Source organism: Mustela nigripes, chromosome 13, assembly GCF_022355385.1.
Source record: "Mustela nigripes isolate SB6536 chromosome 13, MUSNIG.SB6536, whole genome shotgun sequence".
NCBI lineage: Eukaryota > Metazoa > Chordata > Mammalia > Carnivora > Mustelidae > Mustela > Mustela nigripes.
In genome coordinates, this window is record NC_081569.1 from 61,451,391 (window position 1) to 61,467,288 (window position 15,898).

The 15,898-nt window shown below is 44.3% G+C and overlaps 2 protein-coding genes across 2 annotated transcripts in view; one reads left to right on the top strand and one right to left on the bottom strand.

Moving 5' to 3' along the window:
• The window catches only part of STARD9 (StAR related lipid transfer domain containing 9), a 125,433-nt gene extending 110,931 nt beyond the window's left edge, over window positions 1-14,502 (top strand). Inside the window, exons 27-33 of the mRNA XM_059372630.1 lie at window positions 10,741-10,858; window positions 11,083-11,204; window positions 11,430-11,494; window positions 11,669-11,871; window positions 12,069-12,166; window positions 12,332-12,490; window positions 13,026-14,502. Coding sequence (XP_059228613.1) covers window positions 10,741-10,858; window positions 11,083-11,204; window positions 11,430-11,494; window positions 11,669-11,871; window positions 12,069-12,166; window positions 12,332-12,490; window positions 13,026-13,127 — 867 coding nt within the window. The 3' untranslated portion in view covers window positions 13,128-14,502. The remainder of the gene's footprint in view (window positions 1-10,740; window positions 10,859-11,082; window positions 11,205-11,429; window positions 11,495-11,668; window positions 11,872-12,068; window positions 12,167-12,331; window positions 12,491-13,025) is intronic.
• On the bottom strand, window positions 3,096-4,319 carry LOC131998714 (nucleoporin Nup37-like). The gene is given in 1 exon segment (XM_059371190.1): window positions 3,096-4,319. A coding segment is annotated over 1 exon segment (981 nt). The 5' UTR covers window positions 4,229-4,319; the 3' UTR covers window positions 3,096-3,247.
• Window positions 14,503-15,898: the final 1,396 nt, after the last annotated feature.

Below are 15,898 nucleotides of genomic sequence, written 5' to 3' on the forward strand. Positions count from 1 at the left end.
CCCAATGTCCATAACCCCAGTCCCCTTACCCAACCCTCCTCTCCCCAGCAACCCTCAGTTTGTTTTGTGTGATTAAGAGTCACTTATGATTGGTCTCCCTCCCAATCCCATCTTGGCAGAGATACTTTTAAACTATGCAAGTATCCTGCTTTTCCTCAAGCTTTTGCCTACTAATTTGAGCATTCATCAGGGTATTTTGTTTGAAAAAAATTATTACTGTTGTTTTCTTTTAAGATTTAATTTTTTATTTGACAGAGAGAGATCACAAGTAGGCAAAGAGGCAGGCAGAAAGCAGGCCCCCACTGAGCAGAGAGCCCAATGTAGGGCTCGATTTCAGGAACCTGATATCATGACCTGTGCTGAAGGCAGAGGCTTAACCAACTGAGCCATCCAGGTGTTTTAATGGCAATTAAAATGGTAATTGTTTTAATGGCAATTTTGTATTTCCCTCATTTCTTCTACATTTATTTATTTATTTTTTTAAAGATTTTATTTATTTAACAGAGAGAGAGATCACAAGTAGGCAGAGAGGCAGGCAGAGAGAGAGGGGGAAGCAGACTCCCTGCTGAGCAGAGAGCCCGATGTGGGGCTCAATCTCAGAACCCTGAGATCATGACCCGAGCCGAAGGCAGAGGCTCAACCCACTGAGCCACCCAGGTGCCCCTCTTCTTCATTTATTAATTAGAATTTTTCTGTAAGGAAGTATTCTTCTAGTATTTATTCAGTTATTTAAGTTGTTCAGTTTTTGACTCATATATATTTTATTCTGTGGGTTATAATCTAATAGTAGCATTTTTAAAAAGGCTTTATTTATCTGACAGAGCGAGCAAGCACAAGCAGGGGGAGGGTCAGAGGGAGAAGGAAGCTCTCTGCTGAGCAGGGAGACCGACATGGGGTTTGATCCTAGGACCATGGGATCGTGACCTGGCTGAAGTTAGATGCTTAACAGCTGAGCCACCCAGGCGCCCCTCTAATATTATTATTTATTTCATTTCTCAGGTTGTTCCAGCTTTCCTTATTTGTAGTTCTTTCACATTGAGTCTTGTGCCCTTCTCTCTCTCCTTTTTTTGAGCACTTTAATTCATTTATTTTTTGTTGTTGTTGTAATTCATTGTCTTTTAGTACATTCACAGAGTTATGTATCCATCACTACAATCAGTTTCAGAATATTCTCATTACCTTAGAAAGAATCCCCGTGGCCATTAGTCATCACTCCCCAAACTCATCATCCCTAGCCCTAGGTAAGCACTGCTTTCCATCTCTATGGATTTGCTTGTTCTGGACATTTTGGTCCCTTGTGACTGGCTTCTTTCACTTCGCACAATGTTTTCAGGGTTGTGTTAATTTCCTACAGTTTCTGTAACAAATTACCATAAACATGGTGGCTTAAAACAACAGAAATTTATTTTCTTGGAGTTCTTAAGGCTAGGAGTCTGAAATGATGGCATCGACATGGCCATGCTTCCTTTGAAAGCTGTGGGGAAAATTCTGTTTTATGCTTTCTCTGGGGTTCTGGCCGCTGCAGGCAATCCTTGCCTTACAACTGTACACTCCTACCTCTGCCCCTGCCCTTAAATGGCATTCTCTTGTTGTCTCGGTTGTCTTCACTGCTTTTCTTAGAGGACACGAGTCATTGGATTTGGGGCCCACTCTAATCCTGTATGACCTCATTATAACTTGATTACATCCAGTGTAATCCAAACAGGGTCACACTCACAAAGAGTGGTTAGGACTTTTGGAAGACAGTAACTCAACCCACCAGGGTTCTTATGCATTGTAGCATGTATCAGACTATCATTCCAGTATAATCAATAATAACACATTGTGTGAATAGGTCACATTTTACTCATTCATCAGTTGATGGACATTTATTTTTTATTTATTTATTTTTTTAAAGATTTTATTTATTTATTTGACAGAGAGAGAGCACACACAGGCAGAGAGGCAGGCAGAGAGAGAGAGAGAGAGGAGGAAGCAGGCTCCCTGCTGAGCATAGAGCCCGATGCGGGGCTCGATCCCAGACCCTGAGATCACGACCTGAGCTGAAGGCAGTGGCTTAACCCACTGAGCCACCCAGGCGCCCCAGTTGATGGACATTTAGATTGTTTTTACTTTTTGCCTATTCTGAATAATGCTGAATAATGCTATTCTAATAATGAACATTCACATTAAGGTTTGGTGTGGGAACTGTGTTTTAGGTCTGTGGGAAAGAACTGCAAGACGTCTCTCTGCTGTAAAACTATGTGAAAGACCTAATAGATTTTTAAAATCTTGGGTATGGGTGTATCCCAACAATCTGTGCAATTCTAGGGTGTGATAGTTTAGGAGTGAATAGCGTTTGAACTCATTCATGTTTAGAGGGTGTCTGAAATTGAGAACCACGCAGATCCATCTACACTGACCCTGAACATGGCTGTAGAGAAATTGGATCTCAAAATACAGGTGGGGGATTTTTGAAGTATGTCCATATTCAAGTGGAGGTCAAAGAAGCCCAATTGAAGGAACTCCGGACTCGCAGCAACAACTGTGGATTGAACAAAAGTGTTTTTTAAAGGGGCTGTTTTGAAGATTATGATTCTGACTTTGGAGGAACTATGGTGATTGGCACTAGGAGGAATCACATGTAAAATTCCTTAAATAAAGACTTATTGACTTAAAAAAAAAGTTTTGGGGGGTGCATGGGTGGCTCAGTCAGTTAAGCATCTACCTTCTGCTCAGGTCATGATCCCAGCCAGGGTCCTGGGATCGTGCTGCCAGGCTTCCTGCTCAGCAGCGAGCCTGCTTCTCCCACTGCCTGCTCCCTCCCCTGCTCATGCACCTGCATGCACCCACACGATCTCTCTCTCTCTGACCAATATCTTGAAAAGGAAAAAGGTTTTGTATGGACATAGTTTTTCATGATTTGGGGGTATATGCCTAGGAGTTGAGTTAATGGGTCATAGAGTAACTGCGTGTTTCAACGTTTTTAACAACTACCAAACTATTTTTCACAGAAGCTACACTATTCTAAAGTCCCACCAGCAGTATATGAGCATTGCATTTCTCCACATCCCAGCCAACACCTTTCTCTTTATTTTTTTTTATTTTTATTTTTTTACTTTTCAAACCATTAATATTTTATTTAACAGAAACAACAATTGGGACACTTCTAGAGTTTACAGTGTATTTGATACAAAAATAAGAAATTCTCCAAAATATGTATTAAAAATACAAAGTTTATGGATCTAAGGGACACAGAAAATTTGTTTTACATTTCAGTCACCCAAAACAACAGCTTGTGGTCTCCTCCAATTGCACACAGTGGGAGTGTTCTTTGCCAGGAAAGGCCAGATCCGACGGCTACAGAACCAATGAGGACAGGCTGAGGGTGTCCTAAATGATGAATTTGAAACTGGCTTGCAATTTTGCCAGGATAACCAGTGGTTGCAAACAAGTTCTCATTAATTGTGGACCACCTGAATTAACAGGCTTGATCCATGTGGACAGGTCTCTTATCTTGAGGATAACTGGATTGAGTAATATCCCAAATTAACCAATCATTTCCTGCAACAGCTCCAACTTTGAAGGTATTTTTTAAGCACCAATGGGCTGACATTAATGGCATCTGTTCTGATTCAAGAGATAAAATAGCCTGTTGAGTCAAAAGATCATAAAACCAGATTGTTCCATTCTTCTCTGCAACCATCAGCTTAAAACTTTCCTCAGGATGCCAGCACACACTCATTCCAGGGGAATGAAGAACAAAATGAGCTGTCTGCATTCCTTCCAAGTTCCAAATCCTGCAGGTATGATCATCACTCACACTTGCAATTTCTTGACCTTCTTTGGGATCAAACACCAAACCATTAATGAAATCTGAATGGCCCTCTAAAACCTTATACTCATTTTTATCTTGAAGATCTGAAGTAAATAATCTTATTTTCATATCAGCAGCTGAAGTACAAAATTTGATTACTGGAGGCAATGAATCAAGTCTAGTTTCTGGGCTCCACGCTATGCCATCGACCCTGACTCCATGCTGAAATGTTCGTAGTGTTTTATATTGAATTCCTTCAACGTCTGCTTCTTCCTCCTGAAATGTACATATGCCAACCACCACATAATTACCGCCACCATATGCAATTAGGTTTCCTGGATCCCCACTGTCAAAGGGATTAAATTCTACCACATGCACATAATCTTCACAATCCACAGTGTAGGCAGCATTTCTTGTGGCATCTTGCTTCATCTTGTATGTCAATACTTGAGCAGTTGTAAAAATAAAATAGCCTTCTACTGGATGAGGTCACGAAACAGGTTGTCGGAAACTGGCCAGAGGAAATCTGACCTTTCTCTTTATTTAGAGTAATCCTAGTGGATGTGATAGGGCACCTCATTGTGGTTTTGATTTGCATTATCCTGATGTTTAAAGGCTTTGAGCATCTTTCCATGTGCTTACTAGCCAATTGTATGTTTTCTTTGGATAAATGTCTATTAAGATCTTTTGTCCATTTTATAACTGGGTTCTCTTTTTGTTAAGTTTAAGAATTCTTTATATATTTTAGTACCAGTCCCTTATCAATTACATGATTTGTAAAAATTATATCCCATTCTGTGTATTGTCTTTGCACTTTCTGGTAATGTCCTTTGAAGCACACATATTTTGATGATGCTCATTTTATCTACTTATTCTTTTATTTCCTATGCTTTTGGTTTCATATCTAAGTAATTGTTGCCCAGCCCAAGGTTACAAAGATTATGCCTATATAGGCATACATGCCTCATTTTATTGTGCTTCACAAATAATGTGTTTTTTACAAATTGAAAGCTTGTGGCAGTCCTGCATTAAGCAAGTCTCTCAGTGCTATTTTTCTAACTGCATTTGTTCATATTGCCAACTTTTTCATTATTATTATATTTTTTATGGTGATCTGTAGTCAGTGATTATGACTCACTGAAAGCTCCAATGATGGTTAGCATTTTTAAGCAGTAAAGTATTTTTTAATTAAGGTTTACGTATATATTTTTAGACATAATGATAATGCACACTTAGTAGACTACAGCATAGTGTAAACATCACTTTTTTATGCACTGGGAAACAAACTAAAATCAATTTTATTTACTTTATTCCGGTGGTCTGGAGCCAGACCTGCAATATTTCCACAATATGCCTGTATTTTCTTTTAATAGTTGTATAGTTTTAGTTTCTACATTTAGGTTTTGGATCCATTTTCAATTAAGATTTGTATATATTGAGCCAACATTAGGGGTCAAATTTCATTCTTTTGCATGTGAATATCTAGCTGTCCCAGAACCATTTGTTCAAACAACTATTGTTTACTCATTGAATTGTCTTGGCACCCTTGTTGAAGATAAACTGACCATCAGTGTAGGGATTTATTTCTGGACTCTGAATTTTATCCCATTGAATTATATGTCTGTTCTTAGGCCAGTTCCACTGTCTTGATTACTGTAACTTTGTAGTAAAGTTTGAGGTCAGAAAGTGTGCAACTTGGTTCCTTTGCAAGATTGTTTGGCTATTCTGTGTTCCTTGAATTTTCATGTGAATTTTAGGAATCAGCTTATCAATTTCTGCAAAGAAGTCAGGTGAGATTTGGGTTTGGATTGCACTGATTCTGTATGTCAATTTGGGATATATTAAACACCTTAACAGTAATGTCTTTTGATCCATGAACACGGCCTAGCTTTCCTTCTATTCGGGTCTTTGCTTTTGGCAGTGTTTTATAGTTTTCAGAGTAGGAGTTTTGAATTCTTTTTGTTAAATTTATTCTTAAGCATTTTATTCCCTTGATGCTATTATAAATGGAATTTCAAAAAAGATTTATTTATGTATTTGAGAGAGAGGGAAAGGGAAGGAGAAAGGGAGGGAGGGATGGGAGGAACAGAGTCCCCAGCAGACTCCCCACTGAGCTCGAGCCCAATGCAGGGCTCCATCTCAGGACTCTGAGATCATGACCAGAGCCAAAATCAGCAGTTGGACACTTAGGCAAATAAGCCATCCAGGCATTTATTTCTTAAATTTTTTTTTTCTTAATTTCATTTTCAGTTTGTTCATTGCTACTCTACAGAAATACAGTTGATTTTTGTATATTCATCTTGTCTCCTGTACACTTGCTGAACTAGTTCTAATAGTTTTCTAGCAGATTCCTTAGGTTATTCTGTACCAGCTCATAGCATCTGCCTTTGTTGTTTTTTTCTTGCCCAATTGCCTCAGTAGAATCTCCAGTTCAATGCTGAATAGAAATGCTCTGAGAGCATACATCCTTGTTTCTGACTTTAGGAGAAAACCATCCAGCCTTTCACCATTAAGTATGTTGTTAACTGTGTGTATTTTGTGGATAATCTTTATCAGGTAGAGGTAATTCCTTTCCAGTCCTAGTTTGTTGAGTGGTTTTTTTTTTTTTTTTTGGTAAAGATTTTATTTATTTGACAGAAATTACAGATAGGCAGAACAGAAGCAGGCAGGGGGTAGGGGGGGTGGGAAGCAGGCTCCCCGCTGAGCAGACAGCCTGATATGGGACTTGATCCCAGGACCCTGAGACCATGACCTGAGCCGAAGGCAGAGGCTTTAACCCACTGAGCCACCCAGGTGCCTTGTTTAATATTTTTATCACAAAAAGGTGTTGAATTTAGTCAGATGCTTTTTCTGCATCTATTGGGATGATAGTATGGATCTTTTCCTTTATTAACATGTTGTATTGCATGATTGATTTTTGTATGTTGAACTAACTATATCCCAGGAATGTTGTATACTTGGTCATGTGTATATTTCTCTTTCTGTGATGCTAGATTCAGTCTCCTAATTTTTGTTGGCAATTTTGTGTCTCTATGCAAAAGGGATATTTATCTGTAATTTACCTCTGATGTCTTTGGTTTTGTGTCAGGGACTTACAGAATGACTTATGAAGTATACCCTCTTCTGTTTTTGGGAAGGATTTGTGAAGCATTGGTGTTAATTCTTTAAATGTTTGGTAGATTTGAAGCTAATGAAGCTGATCTTGTGAAATTTTCTTTATGGGAATTTTTTTGTTTACTAATTTAGTATCTCATTAAATGTTCAAATATTCGGGGCGCCTGGGTGGCTCAGTGGGTTAAGCCGTTGCCTTCGGCTCAGGTCATGATCTCAGGGTCCTGGGATCGAGTCCCGCATCGGGCTCTCTGCTCGGCAGGGAGCCTGCTTCCTCCTCTCTCTCTGCCTTCCTCTCTGCCTACTTGTGATCTCCCTCTGTCGAATAAATAAATAAAATCTTTAAAAAAAAAAAATGTTCAAATATTCTATTTCTTCTTGAGTCAGGTTTGGTAGTTCCTGTCTTTCTAGTGATTTGTCCATTTCATCTAAGTTATCTAATTTATTGGTGTATAATTGTTATAGCATTCATTTATCATTTTTTCATTGTGAATATTTAAAGCTAATAATTTCTATTCAAGCCCTGCTTTAGTTATATCCCATAAATTATTTTTATCGATTTTTAAATAATTTTGCAATTTCAGTTTGTAATTCTTCCTTGATCCAGTTGTTGTTAAGAGGTTTGTGGTGGTTTTTTTTTTTTTTTTTTTAGGATTTTTTTTTTTTTTTTTTGAGAGAGAGATCCCAGCGAGGGAGAGGGGGGGGGGGGGGGGGGGGGGGGGGGGGAAGCAGGCTCCCTGCTTGAGCAGAGAGCCCGATGGATGCAGAGCCCGATCCCAGGACCCTGAGACCATGACCTGAGCTGAAGGCAGAGGCTTAACCCACTGAGCCACCCAGGCACCCCAGCTGTTAAGAGTTTTTAAAAACTTTTGGTAGAAAGGCTCCTGTGTTTTCTGATTTTGCTAAGCATTTTTGTTGTGTGTTTGAGTATGTATGATTTCAGACAAATGTGATTTCTATTTTTTTTAATTTGTTGAGGTTTTTTTTGTTATGAATATTCCCATGGACATCTAAAAAATTTTTTTTTATTATCGTGTGGTTTATATGTTCTCTGCATTGAGGGTGAATATGTGTGTCTTTTTTCTGATAGTCTGGAAGTTTTGAAAAAAATTCTTTTCACAATCACTTTTGTATCTTTATATAATCTTTATTACTAGATTTAGCAGTTTTCTTTTCACCCTGGTGATAAAACATGGGGAAACCAGTGTATTTCCACCTTGTCTTTTTTTTTTTTTTACAGTATTTCTACATTGTTTATAATGTTAGCATGCATAGAGATGTTCTTACACTAGATTAAATGGACTCTGCTCACCTCTAGTGATTAGCCCAGCATTCTGTAGTCCACCATGGCAATCCCTCCCCCGTAATTTCTTCAGAAAGGCTCACGAGCACCTTCTCTAGGGTCTCTGAGTTCATATTTGAAAGTGTTTATTGCTTTTATACTTACATGAAAGAACATCTGTTCTTTGCTAGGTCAAAGGATATGTACATTTTTAATTTAAAATACATGGTAAGGGCGCCTGGGTGGCTCAGTGGGTTAAGCCGCTGCCTTCGGCTCAGGTCATGATCCCAGGGTCCTGGGATCGAGTCCCGCATCGGGCTCTCTGCTCAGCAGGGAGCCTGCTTCCCTCTCTCTCTCTCTCTGCCTGCCTCTCTGTCTACTTGTAATCTCTGTCTGTCAAATAAACAAATAAAAAATCTTTAAAAAAAAATAAATAAAATACATGGTAAATATTTCCACAGTATGCCAGTTTACACTCCTAAGTAATACCTGCCCACTGTGCTAAAGGTTATTTTCTTCAGTCTTTGCCAGGGTGAGAGGCATAGAATACACCCTTCATTTTAGTCTTGGCTTGCAGTTTGGTTCTGCCCTTGTGTCAGAGATCGCATGCCTTGTAAGGTACTTCAGACCCTTTGTCTTTGTTCTCGGGGCTACTGGATTATGTCCCCCTCTCCACCCCGCCATTAGTCTTTTTGGTTTTGGAGGCCCTTGTTATATAAAGGAAATTACCCGTTTGTGTCATATGAGATACCAGTGGGTTTTTTCCTAGATGAGTCGTGTGTTTGTTTTTATTTTGTTAATGACATTTATTACTACTAGGAAAATGTTAATTTTATGTTGCCTAGTGTTCGTCAGTCTTTAGTTTCATGGCTTCTGTTTAGTTTCATGCCGTTTAGGAAGGCATAGCCCCACTATGAGATAATTTTTTTAATTTTTATTGTTCTGTAGTAATAATAGTTTTCCTCCACTCCATATATTTTTGAGCCACAAATCCTGAAGAGTATGTATTGGCATGATGTATGAAATGGGTCTCTGCTATAATCTTTTTTTCACATGGCACCCAGTTGACTCAGCAATATTTATTGATCCATGGATCAATGTTTATTGATCCATTTATTGGTCCATAGGTATTTATTTTTTGAAGTCATCAGCGTAGCAGTGGGAGAAGACAGAATTCCCCAGGAGTATATTATTGAGGGAGAAAAGAGGGCCTACGCCTGAGTCTTGAAAGAATCCTAGAGTATCAGTTTTTCTTTGTGGAGGGTGAGCCAACCCAGGAAATTGGGAAGGAGCACCGCAGAGATAGGGAGCCAGGAAGGAGCCAGGGCACTCCGGAATGGAGTATCTCAAGTGGAAGGGAGAGGCTGGCTGAGTGGAAGTTCTCTGAGAGAACTTCCTGAGAGAACTCTGAGTAAGATGGGGCCTGGAACTGTGGATCAGATCTAGCCACATGGACGTCACAGGGACCTGGGTGATTTACTGTTTGGCGGAGTGATGAGGCAGGTGCTAGGTTTAAGCGGGTTCAGAAGGGAGTGAAAGGTGGGAGATGGCAAATGGTGACAGTTGTTTCAAGAAGTGTATCTGTGGGTGGGAGAGCAAAGACCCCTGTGAGGAAGGTTTTTAATGGGTTTGCATACTTAAATGCTTATAGGAAGCATTCAGCGAAGCGGGTGAGGCAGAGGCAACAGGTGAAGGAGGAGACGATCAGCAGTGGAAAGTTCCCAAGAAGAGGGCACAAGACCTCAGTCTGAGACAGAGGGACCCGCCTAAAGTAGGAGAGACCACTTGTAATGTTGCAGCAGGAGGAATGGAGGCAAGGATGGAGGTGGAACTGTCTGTGTTCACCTCTTCTTGTCTTAGAGTAGCAACAGGTTAAGAACTGATGATAGAGGTTGGTGCCTCTAGATGGATGATGCCTGTTAGGTCCAGCAGGAGTCAAGGTCATGTCCTTGAGTTGCTGGCTGAGATAAAGGTGGAAGGAACATATTGCAGATCCAGAGGATCATCCCCATCTGGTTCCAAATTAGGACCTTTGGTTTAGCCGCCATATGGGGCGTGGCGGGGCGGGGTGGAGCGCGTGTGGAGGCACCAGGGTCAGGCTTCTCATAGCCCATTGCTTTTCCTCCCCCTCTCCTGCTTTCTGCTTGGGCTTTGTTTGCTATCCCACTGATCCCAGCTCTAGCCATGGCCACAATGGTAGAAAGCCCTCCCACTCCCACACCCACTGATGCTCTCTGCTGGGTCTTCTGAGCTCCGCGTCTGTTCTGGTTCCTTTTGGGAACTCTCCTACAAGCCATCTTTGAGCCTATGGCTTGAAGCATAAGGGGAGATCATCCAGGGACAGGTTTCTATTGCTCTCAACTTCTTGGGGGGGGGGGGCATCCAGCCTTCTGTAATCCCAGCGGGGAAGATCTTTTACGATTGAGCCTTTATGTTGGAAACTGTTGGCACAGTTCAGAGTTGGAGGAGATAATTCTGCATGGGCTTTCTGGTGCTCTGCTTTTCTCTTTATCTGCCTTTGCTCTGATCCTGAGCATTTTCTTTTTTGCAGGGGGACATAAACTTGCCTGATTCCAGTGACTCCTGGATAGGGGATGTTCGGGGCAGTTCCACAGTGAGGAACAGTCACCTGAGTCTGGCTGGGTCCACCTGGAAGACCTTAGCTTACAGTGAGTGGAGGGGGCTGAGGGCACACAGCTACCTGCCCAGAGCACAGAGGCCTGTAAACTCTGGAACTGCCTGGTTTGGGGACTTTGGGGGCTGAGGTCTCCTAGATCCTAGGGAGTCACTGGCCTGAGGTTATCAGCCCCCAGTCACTGTCCCTCAGGAGGCTGTTGCTGCTCTGATGCCTGGATAATCATGCTGTCTCACAGCCTCTGCCCATTCATCGTAGGCCACAGAACCTCCCTGGGCAGCTGCTGCTGTTCTCCATCCAGCCTCTCCAGCCTGGGGACCTGCTTCTCCTCCTCCTATCAGGACTTGGCCAAGCACATCATAGACCTCTCTGTTGCTGATGTGAGGAACTGTTCCACTTTTCCCCGTGGTTCCTTTATCAGACCTGTGCTGGGTGGGGAGGAAGGGAAAAGAGGGAAAGAGCAGGGCACTTGAGGGCCGCATGGCTGCTAGTGGCTCTCCTTGACAGAAGGGGTATTGGGTGCATGCTGGCTGGAGTGACTGGCTAATCCAAGGGTCCGGTTTGTCCTATGCCTGCTAATGTGGGTGTGATCGCTGTGTCTCCAGGTGATGGCTGCTTGCTCAGATAATCTGCACAACCTTTTCAGCGGCCAGGCAGCAGCTGGCTGGAAGTAAGTGCCTTTGCCCAGCATCTTGTCCTAGCCTGCTGGCTGTCCTTTTGGTCCTCTCTCTTTTCCCTTCTCTGCCCTGGCTTCCTTGAGTCCCTCTCCCCAAGCTGCGACTCTCTGACCCTGGAGCCCAGTTTTTACCTCTTCTTCCTCTTCCTTACCCTTGGTGTTCCCCAGCTATCAGGGTGAGGAGCAGGAGGTCCAGCTTTACTACAAGATGTTTTCTTCTACTCGGCATGGCTTCCTGGGGGCAAGCGTGGTGTCCCAGCCACTGTCTCATGTGTGGGCAGCTGTGAGTGATCCGACCCTGTGGCCGCTGTACCACAAGCCCATCCAGACAGCAAGGCTGCATCAGCGTGTGACCAACAGCATCAACCTGGGTGAGCCTGGGGAAGGCTTCCCGTGGGCTGTGGCCAGGGACAGAGGGAGCAGGGCTGGAGGCAGCCCTCTTGGGAGGCCAGATGCTCAGATGACCTTTGGATCACTCAGGCTGCAGAACGATGGGATATCGGGGGTGCTTCTGGGCTGGGAAGTCGGTACACACACCTCCTGACTCTCTGCATTCCTGACCCTCCAGTATACTTGGTGTGCAATACCACCCTGTGTGGCCTGAAGCAGCCCCGGGATTTCTGCTGCGTCTGCGTGGAAGCCAAAGAAGTGCCTGTCTTGCTGATGGTAAAGATATTATGGGCAGAACTTGGGCTGGGGTGCTGTGAGAGGCCGTCATCGTGGGCATCAGGACCTCTGAACAAAGGAAGTTTGGGCAGGCATGACGATAGCTTAGAGGCTGGCTTCACTGGAGCCTGTCCCTGTCTGACCCTTGTCACTCTCTGTCCCCAGGGGCACCTGTCTGTCATGGCAGCTCAGTCTGTTTATGACACATCCATGCCGAGACCCAGGAGGGAGATGGTCCGAGGGGAGATCCTGCCTAGTGCCTGGGTTCTACAGCCTGTCACTGTGGAAGGAAAGGAGATCACCAGAGTCATCTACTTGGCCCAGGTGATCCTCCCTGCGTGGCTGGCTACGTGGAATGCCTTGGTTTGACCCTGGCACCCCATGGGAGTTTGCTCTTTAGCTGCTTGTCACCCTTCAGTGCCCAGGCCCTATGTCCCAAGGGCCAGAGATGTGGGCTTCTTGGGTCACAGTAAGGGGGTGGTCTCTGGGGAATTAAGGCAGGAGGGGGCAAAGTTGCTCAGTCACCAAAAAGCTCAGCAGCCTTCAGCCTCTCTGTTGCCAGTGTCCTCAGGAAATAGTCGTGGCAAGGGAGGAGCAGCAGCCTCAGCAGAGCAGAGTGAGCATGACCTGGGCTGTTTCTTTCCTCTCTACTCCCAGTTCCCCACCATGACCTTCAGTAGCGGGAGGGGAAGCCCATGCCAAGATCTGAATAGCAGAGCACAGAGGCCTGTAAACTCTGGAACTGCAGGCAGTCGGAGATTTTCCCATCACGACAGCCCCGGGTGGCTCCTTGTGCCGGTCAGGAATGGAACATCTGCATCTGTTCACACCTTTAACTCTCCTCTCTGCTTAATTTCAGGTAGAACTTGGCGCACCAGGCTTTCCCCATCAGCTCCTGAGCTCCTTCATCAAACAGCAGCCGCTGGTGATAGCCAGACTGGCTTCCTTCCTTGGTAGTTAGCATCATACCGTCAAGATGGTGCTGCAGAGCCGCAGGCCCAGGATGCGCCAGTGACACTAGGGTGGCTCTCATCACTCTGTCCTGGAATGCAAGGAGAGGCAAGGCTACCAGCTGTGGCTGACCAAGCAGATAGCACTCAGAGTGGCCAGCAAAAGCCCCAACAGTACTTGGGTCACAGCTGGGGCCTCTGCAGAGCGAGGGGACCTGAGCTTTTGGCCCTGGCTGGCCAGAGTGAATGAAGCTCAACTCACTGTTTTGGACTCCTTACCTTTCTTTCCTGCCCCTGGGACCCGGCGGCAGACAAGTTGCTTGAAGACCAGGATTGGACGCAGCCAGCAGAACTGGGGAAGGGCGGGTCTCTGGCACCATGCTTCCTGGCTCTGGCCCAGCCCTCGGGCAGGGAGGGAAGCAAGCAGCCATTGGCCAGGACTGCTCGGAATCTGCCTCCAGTGTTCAACTCCACTGCGGGATGGAGTGTTAGAAAATAGCAAACCAGAAAAAGGGTTTAAAAAAACAGCTGCACAAACCACAACAGTGTTTCAGAATTGTTTCTCCTTTGGTTTTTTACAAAATGCCTTATTATTAATTTTTGTATTTTCCCCCCTTTCCTTTCCCTCACAGGAGAGGACATTTGGGTCTTTGCCTCATTCAAAGTATTGAGCAATGCTCAGTCTTGGAGCCATCACTCCAGAGCTCAAATGGGAAGACCACTGTAGAAGCAGGTTGGACAGATTTGGAGTCATGAAGGGGAATCTAGGTCTTTGAGGAGGGGTAGGGATGAGCAGCTAGTTGTTGGCTGCTATCCACACAAGAGGAATTTTAAAAAGCTGAAAAGTTGCTTTTTGAAGACTGGAGAGAAGATACTAGAACTCCTAGAGGAAGTACATGACTTGTTAGGAGGAAACTCAGTTCCATTCCTCACCTCCCTCAGGGCCTTGGTGCCAGCCTTCAGTGGTCTCTTGGGCATCCTGCTACTGGGGTAGGATGGGCTATTCTAGGAGGGGCTGGGAATGGGCTTGGTTTTCTTGTACCTCAGCCTGGCTGAACTTGAGCTTTGAGTTTGCCATGTGGTTGGGGTGGGAGAGAGTCCCACCTTCCATTCTGGTGCCCAGAGTCTTTGGTGGAAGAGGGCAACCATATGGGGCTGGAAAAGATGTGGTGAAAAGGTTCCTGTATGGTACAGTGCAGAGATTTCTTTAGAAGTGTTCGCAGGATTTTCTTTTTCTTTTACCTCAGATTGTTACTTATGTAAAACTGAAGGCTTTTTAAATTGCCTTTAAGTGTATTTTTCTGGTTAATTTTTTTTTGTATATTTAACACCCTATTTATGTACTCCCATCTCTGTTCATTGAAAGAGTATACTTGTAAATTAGAAGTCCTTGGTGTCCTTTCATTTAGTGAAGACTCCTGTATCATTTGAGTTCAGAATTTAGCCTGGAGATGATGACAGCAACACCTCCTCATGGCCCAGTCTGAAGATATATGGTTCATACAAATACACTGAGCTCTTCCCATGAGCTCAGCACAACTCTGCTCGAACAGCAACCTGATCAGTTGCCCAACTGTAGCCAGCTGTAGCCCAGATATACAAATGAGAGAGGATACCAGAGCTGTTACTCACGCAACAGCAACCACAACCCCCTGGAAAGAAGCTCTTTAACAGGTGAGCACCTCTGGGCTTCTGGGCGGAGCTGGCAATGGGTCGCTAAGAGGCGACAGACACTATTCCCCTTACCGTTAGAGCCACATACCTGGCCTGAGTCAGCAATCTCAGGAATATCAACTGAGGCTGATGTTGGATTCAAGGTAGTCCAGGGCCCCAGCTCTAAATGATGATGGGGAAGTCATATTTTGGTTTCGATGCGGGGGTGGGGGGGAGCTCTCAGGCTCTTCAGAATCACCTGGAGAACTTGTTACACCCCAGAGTTTCTGACTGAGTGGGCCTGGACAGGGGCCAACACATTTGTATTTCTAGGAAGTCCGAGGTGATCCTGAGGCTGCTGGTCTGGGGACCACACTTTGAAAACCACTGTTTTAGACAGTTCACAACCAACAGATACATAGAAAAGGACCTAATTCGTTCACTAGTTTACGAGCTGCCTGTGATTCCTAAGTTTATCTTATTGCCTAGAGAGTGGGCCTTTAAGGTTCACACAGGCCCAGGCACCTGGGTGGCTCAGTGGGTTAGGGCCACTGCCTTCGGCTCAGGTCATGGTCTCAGGGTCCTGGGATCGAGTCCCACATCAGGTTCTCTGCTTAGCGGGGAGCCTGCTTCCCTCTCTCTCTCTCTGCCTGTGATCTCTCTCCATCTACTTGTGATCTCTGTCAAATAAATAAAATCTTTAAAAAAAAAAAATGTTCACATAGGCCCGTGATAAGTTTCCTGAATTGGGCCCATGCTGCATTGAACTAAGCTTAAACTGGGCTTGAACCCAGCACCTGCGGCTTTGGGCTTGTCTCCCACCTGTCCCATCCATGGGGAACTGCCCCAGGTCAAGTGGCAGCTTCTTACCTCCGGGGTCGGATTCCGAGGACAGTGCTTATGTTCAGCCACACCTAGTAGGCACACAAAGATAAAACCCTTAAAACTCTTTTGGTTCCCAGGCATTTGGCACTTCCTGAATTTGCTATAGTATAAAATGGATTTAAAGAACAACGATAAAGGCCTTTAAAAAGAGATTATGGAAGGTTCAGCTGCCAAAACCTGTGAAAGGAGCAACTGGGAAGAGGGAGGGAACGCACCCAGACAAGGTGTGACCGCGAGATCTTTC